Source organism: Myripristis murdjan, chromosome 18 (assembly GCF_902150065.1).
Source record: "Myripristis murdjan chromosome 18, fMyrMur1.1, whole genome shotgun sequence".
Lineage (NCBI taxonomy): Eukaryota > Metazoa > Chordata > Actinopteri > Holocentriformes > Holocentridae > Myripristis > Myripristis murdjan.
Genome location: NC_043997.1, coordinates 21,871,955 through 21,884,613, shown reverse-complemented (window position 1 = coordinate 21,884,613; position 12,659 = coordinate 21,871,955). Strand labels below are relative to the sequence as shown.

The 12,659-nt window shown below is 41.1% G+C and overlaps 1 protein-coding gene across 1 annotated transcript in view; it reads left to right on the top strand.

The window, feature by feature from the left end:
• Positions 1-12,659, top strand: part of focad (focadhesin) — a 68,162-nt gene that overhangs the window by 7,765 nt on the left and 47,738 nt on the right. Inside the window, exon 5 of the mRNA XM_030076322.1 lies at positions 3,793-3,891. Within this exon, the coding sequence (XP_029932182.1) occupies positions 3,793-3,891 (99 nt within the window). The remainder of the gene's footprint in view (positions 1-3,792; positions 3,892-12,659) is intronic.

Genomic DNA, 12,659 nt, shown 5'->3' with positions numbered 1-12,659 from the left:
GTGATGTCCTGCAGGCCTTTCCACACTGATGCAGGGTCGTTGGCTGAAATCTGTTTTTTCAGCTCTTTCTCTTGGCTACCATGATCTCTTTAGTCAGTGTGTTTCTGGCTCAGTTATATGTGACTCTGTCCCCACTTCTGTAAGTCCCCTCCTTGGCCTGATGGAGCTGCCTGAGTTTTGCTGTGAACCAGGGTTTATTGTTGGTGTATGTGCAGAAGGTTTTGGTCGGCACACACATGTCCTCACAAAAACTGATATAAGATGTCACAGTGTCCGTGAGATTATCCAGGTCAGTAGCTGCAGCCTCAAAAGCCTCTTTGATCCATCTCTTCACAGTCTTGACTACAGTCTTGGCAGATTTTAGTTTCTGCCTGTAAGTCGGGAGAGGTTGAACCAGACAGTGATCGGAGAGTCCTAAAGCTGCACAGGAAACCAAGTGATAGACGTCCTACAAAACTGTGTAACAGTCGTCCAGAGTGTTTTCGTCTCTGGTGGGACTCATGTCTGAGGTTTGCTTTGTTAAAGTCCCCATGAACAATGAACAGGGATTCTGGGTGTTTATGTTCCATATTTGTTAACTGGTCGGCCAGGTGCTGTAATGCCTGAGTAACGCAGACCTGAGGTGGGATGTAAACACCGACCAGATGAACAAGGGAAATTACTGCGGTGAATAAAATGGTTTACAGTTTATGAAAATGGACGTGAGGACTGCATAATGTCTTCAACACTGACATCTGTACACCAGCCTTTGTTAATATAGAGGCAGATTCTGCCTCCCTTCGTTTTCCCAGTTAGCTCAGGTAGACGGTCCTCTCAGAGGAGTTGAAAGCCCGGCAGATGTAATGTAGTGTCCGGGATGCGTTCATCAAGCCAGGTGTCAGTGAAGCACAGGGTGGCGGATCTGTGAAAGTCCTTGTTTGTTCTGTTGAGGAGCAGCAGTTTGTCCATCTTGTTGGCCAGAGAGCTGACATTTGCCAGGAGTATTGCCGGGGCGCAGTTTGAAATCCCCGCTGCCACAGTTTAGTGAGCGCTGTGGCATGCTTCCCTTCCAGTGTTGTACCACTGCAAGCTAGGGCTATCTTAGAGCCAGAAAGTTCCACTGTCCTGTCGATGATCCTGTAGTCTTGCCCTGTAACCAGCCCATCACATGCCGCCTCGGTGTGAATGCATGTGCATGGGAAGTAGGAAGCGAGTGGCAAGTTTGCATACCTGTCACCTACTAACCACTGCACCTACGAACAGGTTTTTTCAGCTTTTTCAGTTTTTCGTGGACCTGCCCCATTGTGCATTAGGTCCCACCGCTGCCAGCTCTTCCACTATATATCACATCCTCATTTAGGCAACTTTATCCTCTGCCCAGATAGTGAACAGAGCCCTAATGTCCTCGTTTGACCAGGACTGCCGGTTGTTCTACATTTTTCTTTTTTATGATATTTTTCTGCTACAAAAGAGAGCTGTTGCACTGACACCTGTACTTATCAGCTGCACTGTCTCCCTGCCCAAAGCCAGGTAAGCCCCACCCATGAGCCTTAACTCCGCCTAAGACCTCGGTTAGCCCTGTCTGGCCCATAGGGATTCTCTGGACCATTAGCACCTGCAAGCTGGCCCTAACAACCCCACCAAGACTCGAAGTGAAAATGGAAACGCAACTGGCATTGGCGCACACTAGCACGCCAGTGTTTGGCATGACAGAGAAAAGCCGGCTATTAAAATTTGTGAGGTATTGCAAATTTATCTACACAACAATCTGGGGTTTGGGGCTGTTGCTGGCATGCACGGTCTCAAGTCATATACCCTGCATACGCAGGTATGTCTTGGACAGGTCCCCATTTAACGAGAGATATGTAAGTGAAGAGGTAACATTCTGATTCCCTGGCATGGGACACCAGACTATCTAGGAACAGGACACAAAAGAGAGGGGGGCTATTACAGAAGAATCTGCAACTAATGAAGATGGCAACTAAGGAATATTTTCATTGTTGATGGTCAGTTGATTAATCAAAAGATAATTTCATCTATAAATATTAAAACTAATGACTAATTGTGATGGCAATGTCAAACAGCTGATGTTAAAACAGCTGATCATCTGCGTGGTAAATGACATGTAATCACGTTAGTTTACAATTTCATACAAATTCATCTATACCTGACCAATGTCTCTGACAGAAGTTCTTTTGCAAATAAAATCAGGAAGCTTTATTACTGTTATTTTTGAAATGAGTGTTGTTGTTGCTGCTGATATGGTTGTTGATATTGTAGTTGCTATGGTGATTGTTAGTATGAATGTACTCACCATTTTGTGTTGGGAAAGATGTCTAACTAAATAAACAAAACAAAAATATTGTAATGTGATAATGCCTGGAAATGAGAGATGTCAATGATGAATATTACAATGAAGTGAAAAAAAAAAAATCTGGAGGCTTTACAAGTTACAGCCGCAAAAGCAACTGATTCTTAGCATTTGTGATGCTATAGTCCGCAAATAAATGACTTGGTAAATGAGAAAAATTATTAATTGATTATTAAAATGAATTCAGTTTTTGTTGATCAATGTTTCAATTCTAAATCTGTACACACTTGTACGAGCCGAAGCAAACTTTTGAACTAAGGAATCTACTCCTGTACCCTTTCACCAGTAAAGCATCCGGAGTGTTATCATGGTTATGTTGTACAAGGGAGCTGTGCACGGGTGTGACAGTATCCATGTCACCTTGGACTGTGGAAAATTGTGATCAGCAGTTTTCACCATTTTCTGACATTTTATGGACCAAACAACTAATTGATTAATTGATAAAATAATCAATCGTTTAATCAGTAGTGAAAACAATTGATAGATGAAGCTTCAGTGGGCATAATAAAACCTTAACATATCTGGTGAATCATTGGAATTGTTAGCTTTGACCTTGAAGCCAAGAGATACAGTTAGCTGCAATAGAACTGATGGACAAACACAGAAACCTTCCCACAATGTGAGACATAGACACAAGTTTCTGACATAGAAAAATAGCCACGTGTAATTCAAAATGTCAGTGTGTCCCCATAACGCTGACTAGCACAAACTGAACTGTCTCATGGGACAGGGATGATGTAAGAGACTAGATGGAGAACTGTAAAGTCTTCTGCAAACTTTAAAATTTATGATAGGGAAGTAACTATTAGTAAAAGTGCTTTTCTGTATTCCATTCACTTCCCATCTTCCAAGTTTATAACAGTTATTTATGGCTCAGACTAGGGTTTGACTTATATGTTTTTTTTGAAGGCAAATATTAGTATTGATTTTGTCATTTAGTATGCCAAGTTCATACTACACACTTTCAATGTGATCAGACTGGTGTGGTGTTGAAACAGCAATCTTTGAGTCATGGTTTTCACGCCATATTGAATCAGGAATCTTTGAGTCATGGTTTTCACGCTAGATGACTGAGCCGTGACAGGGGTCGCACATCACTACTCAGTATCATTGCTACTTTGGCCCATGAGGAGGCCATTTTTTCTTGGAAAACAGCAACACTTGTCTAATATGTATATAATATATCTATCTATATATGTATGTATGTGTTTTGATTGTTTTTTGTAAAATGAGTGCCATACTCGAGTTTGTCATTTCACACATTGTTAAAACAACAATTAAGATATTATAGTAGACTATGCATATATCGTACACCCCCACCTTGATATGATTCTAAAAGGTTGTTATCCCATTGTAAATGTCATCACTTGCATATTTTTGTCTGTAGCTTGACTGAATTCTAATGGCCTTTTGTTGTCTTTCCTTACCTCACCTGTAAACAGAAATGTCCAGGGGCTGATAAAGGTCATTGGAAGGCTGCTTCAAATCCAGACAGATCAGCAAGACAGAACAGCACCGTTCATCTGTCCTTACTCCATCAGGTCAGTCCTTTTGAATATATTGAATTTGTTGTCCGAAATCAGAGCGGAGGGGTCTGGATGACTATGAATTGGCATGCGTCAGTTTGTCTGTTTGTCCATTCGTTCGTTACTGTGGCATTGCTTCCAAAATGATGCTCAGAAGTGCCTCACCTTTCATGCATATTGGTCAAAAGGGGGCGTTTTAGTGGGCATGGCATTTCATGAAAAAGGCTCAAATTCTGAAGGGATTCATATGTCAGCACAAGTCTGACCAGGTATGTCATGGGCAACAGAAGCCATGATTAACCTTTCCGGCTTGTGAGTCAAAAGGGGGCGTGGCAACAGGCAGGGCATACCACAAAAAGTTGCATAACTTCCCAGTGGATAAGCGTTGCATCTCAAAATGTTGACACAAGGTTTGTCCTGGGCTAAGGACCAACTGTTGGGAAAGTTCTTAAATGAACACGGAGTCACCAAAGTCAAAGCAGTTGGTTTTACATCTCATGCAGCAAGGAGACAAGTCAGTACAATGTAACAGAGTCATCTGTAGGAAAGGTTGAGCATGTGAGTCTTTATGTGCATGATTGTTGTTCAGTCAGACATTGTTGCCCGGTCATACACGTCATTGTTGCTATGGAGACTCACCTGCGAGGGAAGTAAGATAAGTGGGGTGCAGTGCAAGATGCTATGGTGTAAGATGCTACAGTTGCGTTCTGTGGTGAGAGCGAACATGAACAACAAGAAGATACATGAGAACGCTATGTTCGAACATTGTGCACTGACACTCTATTCTCTCTTACTTAGTGTAAGATAAGCAGCACATTTTTCTAACACCAACATATGAACTTTTCATGCTGATCGGTCCATGCCCACTTCCTTCAAAGTCACACCCTCTTTGGTTTTTTGCAGTTTCTCCAAAAGGTGCCTTTTGGGGTGTCCTCTAACATGCCATGGGCTGCTAACAGTCGACACATGGTCCACTTCTGGTTATGCTCTTTATTACAAATTCTGGACCCAGAGGTATTAGCTGTACTGACTTTCTGTTATTACTGATCAAAGCTGAAGGGTGTTTATGTTTACTTGTTGATATTTTAAGGAGCGCACCAAGGGTGTATTCAAGGGTTGGAAAAATTTGCACCAGGAGGGACTACTTTCTGTGTCTCGATACAAAGTGATGATGGGTGACGGAGACTTTGGACCCCAGCTTACACACAGTGCCAAGCGTGACCCAAGTGTGCTTGTTTCCAACCAGCACAGTTGTCATTTTCCTGTCCAGTGGCCAACACTTGTGCCCATCTGAGCGTTTATGGGTCTGCTAGTCTTAAATTGAGGTGGCCAGGCATATTGTTGGTGCATTGCTACCTTGAGGCATTTGAAAGCGATTGACCGATAAAAATCAGGTCTGAAGTCAGTGGTGTAATTTTAATTTATTTAAGGGCACATTGTCAAGACAGTAATGCTTGGTTACATAGGCAGGTGCACAACATGCATCCACCTTGCTGTTCTACACACAGGGACGCCTGCTTCACCTTAGTGAGCTTTGATGGAATCCTGCTGTTGCCATAGGTGATCTGCTCATGCACTTTTACTTTGTACATGAGCAGATCTGTTTCCTCTGCAGAGAGGCCTTCCAGGCTTTTAGAGGGAATGGGACTTGGCACTCTAACTATTGCATGTTACGGCCAAAACACACCCATTAATTAAGAGAGTACATCCCATTTGCACCATGCGCCTGGTGGAATGAATTTTTGTTCCACTGTTAAAATAGCAAAAGTGGACTTGGGCACACCCTAAGTGCACTTGTGTCATGCTGTTTAGACTGTGCGCTTAGATTGTTAAAATAGAGCCTGTTGTACAGGTCTATAAACTATACAAAGCTATTACTTCATTTTTAACATTGATGAATCTACACAACATGAGCATCTAACAATTATAATAATGATAAAAAAAAAACACTAACCTTCTTTTGCTACTGAAAGGTCAGTCTTCTTACTTAAGATAATTCTAGTAGTATGCATTATAGTAGTATACTCCATTAGTATGGAGCACCTGAATCAGTAATCAGGAACCTCTTTTTGACCTGGTTCTTGGATCAGATCCATTTGGGACTCATGGAACCAACGTCCTAACTAGTGAACAGCCCCACATTCGCACCAGTTTGGAGTGGAACCATTGTGACGGAGGTGTCTCCAGGTTGCTTGCCACAGACTCCAGCATTGCTGTGACTGAATTCAGCCCCACTGACTTGCCCATCGTTTACTGGTCCATGACCCAGCACCAATTGTTTTTAGGTTGAAGTGGTCAGAATGCTTCAAAATTAGATTCACGAACCAGAACGGAACTGGTCCCTGGTTGGCTGAAAAGGCCTGTATGTGGGACACATGGTTGATTTTGATTTATATTTCATCATTTTCATCTTTTTACTCCGTGTTACGCTAGTTGCTCATCACTTAACACAGTGTTTGCTAAAGTGGACATATGGATGACTTAGTGTCCTTCTTCTTATCACTTAATAGTTGATTTTTTTTCCAATAGGTCTATAAATTGAAGTATTCTTTTTAATGTTATGAAAGAACCCAGATGCTATATTTTGCTCTTGGGTAATTACCAAGTTACACGGCTTCACGCCATCATAAAGAAACAGCCGGTGACTTTTATAAACACATTCAGAGTGTATACCTTTTCTACGTGTTATTTCTGTTTCTGTCTGTGCATTCCTAACAGCATGAAAAACAACTCGCAGAGAGGCATAGCTTGCTTTAAAGGTGTACTCCATCACTACTTCAAAGGAGGCTGCAGTTGAATATATCTAACACCTTCCTGGGAAAAATGCTAATATTGCAATTAAAAAAGAAATATCTGATGTATTCATATATCTTTAAAGCAAGTAGTTGTTTTTATCCCTTTAGGGTATAATGGGAGAGAATCCTGCCGAGACAGTACAGATTGTCTGTCTTCTTACTTACTTACTATTACTACTGAGCTGAAAGTGTGTGTTATGCTTTAATTGAAAATAGGAGCCTTTGTGTGTTGACATATTATGTAATCTCATATTGTGATATGACAGTTGTTGATAGTGTCCTTCTTTGATATCAGTCATAGGCATTTTGCCCTCAAAGTGCTCTATAGATATAATAAATGCAGCAGCCAGTTGAGGCTTTATAGTTGATGCTTGTTTCAATTTAATTTCAACTGGAAATTTTTGAATATGCTTAAAAGACTTTTCATGACCATATGTAGATTATGTAGTTGAAAAAGAGTTGCATGATTTTCTTTTGTGATTGCGTTCATCTTGGCGGTTTCTGTCTGGATGAAAGCTGGATGAAGTCGTAGTGTCTTGAATCATATTCTCTAACCTCAAGGCCATTTCTGTTATAATTTCCAAATTGACTCATTGAAACTTTCATTTAAACTGACATCAAAAAGAGCTTTAAGGTATTTGATTCTGATGACACTAGGACACACCCTGTTCTTGTTTGAAAGACATTTCGTTGAAGGCTTTTGTTACTCATTTTCATTTTCAGTGCAAAAGAGAACCGTTATGATTTGATTATGCACACAGTGTAGTTGCTAGTTAGCGTAGGGGAATCCTTTCTGATGCAATTCAATCCTACTCCTCTGTGATACCCTGAGGCAAATACACTATAGTCCTGTGCTTTTTGAGGGGCCTGGCAAGAAGCTCCCCCTCCCCCAGGCTTTGATGTGCACCTCTGCCAAGATCCTGGGGCCCCCTTAATCAGTTACAGCGGGGGATAAAAAGACTGAGCTGCTGTGTCTTTTCTCTTGTGCTTTTACCCTTCTCCTTCTTTCTTCATGTTTCCCGTTCTCCCTCCTGCTCTCCTTGTTTTTTCTCTCTCTATCTCTGATCCCCTTCCTCCTCCTCCTCCTTCTTTATTCACTTTTCTCCCTCTTACCCTTTCTCTCTCCATGTCTCTATCCCCTCTTTCTTTCTCTCCTACAGTCTGCTCTTCCTTCCCGTTGTCCTTTTCTTTCTCTTTCTGTCTTCATTGCTGTCTAGTGTCTCTGCTGTCTGTGTCTGTCTGGCGGCCTGAACCTCCCTGGTGGGAAGATGAATGTGTTGAGGGCAGCAGGGTGGCGCCGTTGGCCTGGGCAAACTGGCCAGCCATTGGTCGGCGCGCCTGGCACTGCCGGGCAACTGTAAATGCTGCGGGATTAATGGAGGATGCACACTGGTGCCCATTGTTGACCGTCTGCCCACCGCTGCCCCATGCAATCTGCCACCGAGACACTAAGCAACTTAAGCGCTCAGCAGGATCAGGGAAGGTTCAGGCCTTGGTCCGGCAGACCGGCTCATTTCTCACGGGATGTTAGTCCCTCTCTAGTATTGTTGTCCATCCTGTCCCTCCCCTGCAGGGTTTCCCACATATTGATTGCTCAGGTAAATCTAAGTATTGCGCTGCTACATTTTTTTTATTGTGCTGCACACTAATATAACACAACAGTGAATCGACCCATCGCCAGGTCATGAAAGCTTTTACATTTACTGTTTTAAACATGTTCAAACATGTGCGGAAGCTTTGCCTGATATTCAGACTGAATGACCATTCCTTTTCCACTCCATGTCCTCGTGTTAGCCGATTTCTGTAGGCCGAGGGATTTCAATTCCGTTAACCAATTACTAGTGACAAGCGCTAGTGAAGTGCCCACCCACTGTGACATAGTTTGTAAAAATTTAGATGAACAATTCTAACAAACAGATTGGGAATCCTTTCCAGTGTGGCTAGTTGATAAATTAAATTGGTGTCTCAGAAATGCCTCCAGCTTACAATGCTGACTGGTTTTAGTTTTTATTTAAAAGGTTGATAACAGCGTCTATAATGTTGTCATCCATTTTCTTGTGTTGTGAACCAGTGTTAGCTAATATGCCGTGATCTCTCTGGCTCTGGCACAGCTTGATTATGCCACCCCACAACGGCACTGATTGGCTCTGTCAGTTTTTCAGCTGAGAAATCGCAGTTAAATTTCTGTTAACAGATCCTAAATCCTTATCTTAAATCCTAGTGCACACAAAGTGATGTGCACCATGTTTCTGGTCTGTTTTTAATCAATAGAAGTAAGAGCTAGATAATTTGTGATAGCCACCATGGCTGCACAAACAAAGACAAAATTTGAGTGTCTGCCTACAGACACTCAAATTCCATCCAAGCAAAAAGATGTTAAAGATGCCCACACTGTTTGACTGATGCGTGATCTCTGGGAAGTGCAGTGCAGAAATAGCCCAGCAATTAGTGCTGAACACTAAAGATGGAGACAAAATCAAGAAAAGATTTTGCGAGTTGCCGGTATCCCGGCTAATCAAGCAAATTTACTTTTGTGGGATTTTTTTTTTTTTTTTTTTTTCAGATTCCATGATTATGCTTGTGTTTAAACCTGAGATATATCATTGACTACATTTACATGTACACTACAAAACCAGATTGTGAGTAGCCAAGTTAAGGTACAAAATTTGATAATTCCAAGACCCCAGTTACCCATGAAGTAATCAGCCCCTTTTGTGGCAACTTCCCTGAGCTTTGTCCATCTTGGTGAGCAGCAGCAGATAGGCTTTTATACTATCCTGTTTGTTGGTTTTTTAAAGATTTTTTTGCATTTCCACTTGATAGTTACAGTAGAGAGAGACCTGAAATGCAGGGGCTTGGATTCGATCCCAGGCTACTGCAGCAAGGACTCATCCTAGATAAATAGTATGTGCTTTACCAGGCAAGCGACCGAGGCCCCCCTTTTCACCTACTCCTACTCTGAAGCACATTTCCTGCACATGCAAACATGTAAAAAGACATGCCAGAATCTGTTTAAGGAGTTATATGGTCCAATGATCAGGTTTATCCAGCAGAAATCTACCTGTGTTAACCAGATGTCTCTTAATCCCGTAAGGTGGTTATGGAAACTTGATTTCTTGTTGGAATGGCAGTTTAGAAATCAGTTAACCACCTTACCAGAGGAATAACTGACTCATGTATTGTGTAAAACAGAGATTTAAAGCACAGAGAGCATATTAGAGAACTAAAATGAACATAGTTAATTGTATCTCAGATTCAGTGCATACTCTTGCCCCAACAGTCAATGTCATCTAGAGCCACTCTGTGTCTAAAACTGAGTACAAAGGTAAAGTTTGTCACTTAAACAACAGCCAAACTGTAGGAAACACAGCTCTAGAGGTAACTCAGAGCAGAGCTTCCTTGGTCTCCCTGTTGTCCAGCTGATCTCACAACCAGAGTCCTCGACTGTGGCAACATGGACATTTGAAAAAGTCTTCTCGCAGCAGTGTTTTTATGTTAATTAAAATATCAACGCCTAATTCCATCCCTCAATACCATAGCTAAAGTTTGCATTCCAACCTGAATCTCATAAACATTCAATAATGACTTCATTTCAGTGTCACCTTCAGAGGTCCTGCCTATCCACCAGCTCACCGCTGTGTGACATGATCCCCAACTAAACTGGGTGACAGAACAGGTTCCACAAGCCAAATATGGGAGGTTGTCCCTTACCTGACTTGTTTATATCAAACCTTTCGATTTTAAACTTATTAGGGGTGCACCAAAATGAAATTTGTTTTTTATAAAATTATATAAAGGCCAATACCATTATCAAAATTATTTTATTTAAAAATCCATAACATTTAATCCCAGTGAAGAAAATAAATGAACCATTTGTTGTACAATTAGGGCACCCTGGTAGAATTCAAGCCCAGACCCTCTACTGCATGTAATCCCCTCTCTCTCCTCTGCCTTTCCTGTCTCTCTCTACTGTCACTATCAAATAAAGCAGAAATGCCAAAAAAATAATTATAATTTGTTGTACAACTGGACAAATATTGGTATAGATTTTTGCTTTTCAATGAAAAAATAAATTCTTCAGCTAAAAAGGTGTTAAACAAGTCTTTCATTCAACTATTGAACATTCAGTCCTTTCCAGAGGACATTATTAGACAAAGCACAATAACTGAAAACCTCAGAAAAAAAACAAACAAACAAATGGCATAAGATATCAGAATATGCCAACTTTTGGCAAGTAAATCCAGTTTTCATGAGAAGCTACAATCTGCCAAGGAGGCAAATCAGCGATTGCATCATGGTTATAGTGGCATCTCTGTCTGTGGTTGTTGTATGTTTTGGGTTCTTGGCGGGAAAAGTTAATCCTTTCATTGGCCCATGACATTTTTTTAAAGAAAAAAAATGTGTTTTGGTTGATTGGAAATGAAGGTTCTTTTTTCTGTTTTGATATAGATTTAATCTTGCCTTTGATTATGACTTAAAAAATGTTTTTGTTATGGTTGGTAATGTTTTTTTCAGCACCATCCTAGCTATAAGTGTGAACCATCATTTTGTCAATATAAGACATTATGAAAGTTCTAGTGGCATAAAATGCAGGAAAAATGTAAAACCTGTTCTATAAATACAAAAATCTTTATTGAAGTCATAATCATCCTAACAAAAGGTTTCAAAAAGGTTTTCAAAAAAATTTGTGTTTTCTCCTACTTGTTTTTTCCCCCCTTTTTTTCATCTAATAAGTCTATTTGTGTCATTTCTGGACAGCTCCTGTCTGAAATATCACCAGAGCGTCACATGATACCTCCAGGATGTGCTGACAATCTGCTGTTCCTTACTCCTGCATGTGTCACATTATGAGTGGCCAAAAAAATCCTTTTTGCCTGGATTGGACTACTTTTAGATGTCCTCAGGATCATATGTGATGCTCTCCCTGACAGTGTGAGCCTCCAGCTGCAGTGCTGTGTGCTGTGAGGTGAAGCCCCTTGCTGTGTTGTCAGCTCTGTGTTGTGTCTCTGTGTCAGCGAGTGCAGCTCAGGGTGCAGGATGGAGCTTGTAATGAAAATGTCAATAAAATGAAGGAGCGGTAAACAAAATCAACATGATCTTCTCTGATGAGCTGAGCAATAGCTGCTAGTAATAGCTAACCTACACATTACTGAATTACTGGTTACCGAAACTGTGTACCTAAACAAATGCACCCCTGCCACTATGCCTAATCTTTTATAGCTGGGCACAGTTTGCCTCTCACATATATAGCCAGCCTACGCTTCCCCATCTAGGCTACTTTTTAAGTGATAGTTTGGATTTTTACACATGTGGTGGTGTTTAATAGTCTATGTGAGTGTAACACAGCCACAAAGTTTGGTCCATTAACTCCTTCCCTGTCACAAGAATGAGCGCTTCAGCAGGAGTGTGCTGCTCCAAAATGAATGAAGTAGATACAGACCAGAAAACAACACCATATTGAGCGGCGACACAAAGTTGAAAAAATGTTTTTAAGGAGGGACAACAACCCACATTTGTTTTGGGTTCACTTTCAGCTCTCTTTTCAGCCCCCTGCTTCACAAAATAACAGAGTTATTTTATGGCAGGAAATAGTTCCCCAGTACAATCCCGGTGAAGCTCTTGTCATCTCAACACGGAAGGACTTGATGGACTAAGCTTTGTTGTTGAATGTGTTAAATTCTGAACTATCACCTTAAACAGTGTTGGTTACTGAAACAGTTTGTCGAAAAACAGGCACACAATGACTACCTTACACTCAGTCCACACAAGACCTCAGGGCAGGGCCCATTGTCCAAGGCTTTAATCTTAAATAAGATACCTATCGAGCCTAAATGGAAGTATTGCTTGCCTTGAGCATGCATCAGGAAAACAGGAGGTCAAAGAAAGTCCTTTGTAAAATTCCAACATGATCAATAGACACTGTTTAGCTATTTTTGAGTCGGCACATTTTGTGGGTTAAAACGTAGTATTAGCTTGATTCTTTAAGTG